The 3,053-nt window shown below is 41.4% G+C and overlaps 1 protein-coding gene across 1 annotated transcript; it reads right to left on the reverse strand.

Moving 5' to 3' along the window:
* Nucleotides 1–1,184: 1,184 nt before the first annotated feature.
* LOC119656192 lies at nucleotides 1,185–1,973 on the reverse strand. Its single transcript, XM_038062547.1, has 2 exons — nucleotides 1,855–1,973; nucleotides 1,185–1,680 (listed from the first exon to the last, which is right to left on the reverse strand). Exons 1-2 carry the CDS (start codon nucleotides 1,912–1,914, stop codon nucleotides 1,192–1,194), a joined length of 549 nt encoding a protein of 182 aa, XP_037918475.1. The 5' UTR covers nucleotides 1,915–1,973; the 3' UTR covers nucleotides 1,185–1,191.
* Between the last annotated feature and the right edge of the window lie 1,080 nt (nucleotides 1,974–3,053).

Consider the following 3,053-nt stretch of genomic DNA (forward strand, 5'->3'; position numbering starts at 1 on the left):
GGAGCCGATGTATCGCCTGAATACGGGCTCCGTTTCTACTTGACTGTTTTAATCCCCAAGTATGATTTTGATATCATATCTGGGACAAGCTTCGAGAGTTCGTTCTACTGCCTCGTAGAAGGTATCCTTCTCCGACTGTGCAGTCTCTTCTGTAGGGGCGTGAACGTTAACGAGGCTTATGTTTCTAAATTTGCCTCGAAAGCGCAGAGGGCTTAGCCGTTCGCTTATGTTTTGAAAGCCGATAATAGCGGGTTTTATTTTTTTGCCTAACTAAGAAACCTACTCCGAGCACATGGTTTACTGAAAGGCCGCTATAATATATGGTGTAGCGACTCTTCTCCCAAAGACCGGTCCCTGTCCAACGCATCTCTTCCAGCCCTGTTACATCAGCCTTATATTGGGACAGGGTATCGGCTAGCTACTTAGCAGCATTCGGTCTGTACAGGAAGCGTACGTTCCGGGTTCGTCGTTGTAAGATCCATCCAGTCCGAGGTTCCTATTGTAGCTTCGAATCGGTGGATAATCCGCAGTCCGTTTTCATTCATATCCCTATGTAAACCATGGGAGCCAACGGATCCGTATACCGGGTTCGTCCCGACTTGACTCTTAAAATCCTCCGGTGTGATTTTGAAATTATACATGGGGCAGGCTTCAAGGGATCGTTCTACGGCCTCGTAGAAAGTATCCTTCAACCAGTCCTCGATGATGTCCTAGTTCGTCACACTACTAACTTCCTTGTCAAAGTTGAGTCCCAAATCCTTTTATTTTCCAGGTCATGCAGACGAAAGTCATGAGATAACCTTTTACGGGCTCAGATCCTTTTATTCTGCTGATCACAAAGCCGTCTGTCCGATCCCAGAGCAAGGGTGGACTTCAACATTGGCGATAACTCCAATCCCAAATTTTGGAACCTTCCTATTATTAACGCAGTAACGCACAACACACGTGAAAATTTCTTTTAAGAAGTGTCAACGTCTTACCTGAAGTTAAAAATTCTCTATATTTTAAGTATCGATAACCAATCCAAGCACAGACGTGTCGATATTGAGGGCAAAATTAATTCAAGAAGATGTTCTACTTTAAGACATTTTTTGTTTTATTAAGGTTAAGATTGTAATACTATTACGACTTACAATGACAAGGATAGCAATTATTTTTCTCAGTGTTTGTCCCCCAGCATTTGTTTCGAGTTCAACAGGTTTTCTTGAAATTGAGGACCACGGAAAAAAATCCTCGTTTTGTGAAGTTCCCAGGTGGATCCTGTTCGCCAGCCGTCACTTGAATAGTTGCAATCCTGTTAGGCCGATAAAACAGTCGGATAGGAGTAACTCGACTTATAAAATTAGTTTCCACTCTCGCATAGTACATGCTCGGTTGTAGCGGACATGTGAATGTAAAGTTCGAAAATTTTTTCAGCAGCGTATAAGAAGTTGCCCCGAAAGGACCCATAGTTGCGAAGCGGCGAAAATCACACATCCGGTAACTTCCATTGAAATATACACGGATGCCCTCATCTGGTGCCCAGGTGAAAACTTCCAGGATGAAAGTTGGGGTTTTGACAAGTGTGTAGATGTCAATGTTCAGTAAAACGAAGGTCTCATTGTAGTATTTGAACTGAATAGAGCAGTGCTTCGGGTCGATCCAATAGGCACCGCTGCTAACTTCCACATTATAACACCCCTGCAAATGCATTTAACTTCAATTAGTATTCAAAAGATACATATTAAATTCATCAATACATTTGATTCTCATAATCCAAGTTTATACACATAAGTGGGCGTCCTGGAGGGCCCTGATACCTTACTATCTATGAAGCTTCCTAAAATAATTAAAGTTAGTGGGTCTAAATTTTACCTGCTCGACAATCGTCACCAATCCAGAAACGACCAAGGAATAGATGAACATTCTCCTCATTTCCAAACGTATGTAGCACAAATCTGCCTAGTCACAGCTGGATCTAAATTAAAACGAACTTGCATTATGAAACAAACTCATAGAACTTCATATATTCATAGTAATTATTTCACCATTTGTAATTTTTCATTATTCAAAGCTTCTTTGCAAGTGTGTTAAGAGAGATTAATGAACCGATGTTTACACAAATCTAGTCATTACATCCATATCTCCATAATTGATGAAGTTATCAAAATTAATTTGTTACGGTGCGGACTCTCAGCTGAAAACAATTGAAACAGGGATTGAAGTCCACATACAAACGCAGACTGAAATGGTTGGTGTGATCATCCCAGGAAACCAAGATGGTTGCTCCACTAGAATAGTTGATTTTTGTTTGTTATCTTTACGATTTCAACCTCAATCCAAGCGCAAGTAGCAACCGAAATGTGGTGTCTTCACTTTTCTCCAATCTATCAAAAAGTTTTCTGAGAAATGATGCGGAGTTCCAAAAAAAGGCAGTTGGTTTTGCAATCCTTGATAACCAATGCAACAATACTGATGACACCACATGACCTGGATGCAGCCATTTCTCGGCAGAATGAATTCCACCCACAGATCGGTGTGCCGAAGTAGATATGGAAGCACTGAGCACCAAGAGAAATTATCTCACTTTTTGAATCGACCTCAGGTCTGTTAAGGGACATCGGGAACCTGAGTAAATATTATTTATTTGGGCGGAGCGCGATCTCTCTCTGATCCCATTTATCTATTGCATTCACAATCGCACCTTTTCCGCCATTACTGGAACGTTGAGGACTTCATTGTTCATGATATTCTACAATAGTGGTCCCAGCCCAGAACTCTGCGGAACACTTTCGAAGGCAATGGATTCGCTGGGCCCATTGTTTGAGTAATATCAAAGTCTTCTAACTGGGTGGATCACTCGTCGACAAAGATTTCCTTAAAAGATTCCAAATAGTCGACTTGAATATATTTTGCCCATCAAGGGTAATCACTGGGCAATACTTGTTAGTACTACTTTTGCCAGTTTGGTGGTTGATCGGGGAAGCCAAATTATCAACCTGAGAAGCCCCTCAGACTTTTTATAGTCGCGAGTAATTTTCAACCGAAGGATTAGATCCTTTTTTAGTTCTTCC

The sequence above is a fragment of the Hermetia illucens genome, chromosome 4 (genome assembly GCF_905115235.1).
Source record: "Hermetia illucens chromosome 4, iHerIll2.2.curated.20191125, whole genome shotgun sequence".
NCBI classification, from domain to species: domain Eukaryota; kingdom Metazoa; phylum Arthropoda; class Insecta; order Diptera; family Stratiomyidae; genus Hermetia; species Hermetia illucens.

What these genes read in the sequence shown, in the direction of transcription:
- LOC119656192 (XM_038062547.1), bottom strand. Translation starts at nt 1,914, where the DNA reads ATGAGGAGAATGTTCATCTATTCCTTGGTCGTTTCTGGATTGGTGACG. An exon ending in TGGTGACGATTGTCGAGCAG is followed by an intron (nt 1,681 to 1,854) that starts GTAAAATTTAGA and finishes ATGCATTTGCAG; the next exon opens with GGGTGTTATAATGTGGAAGT.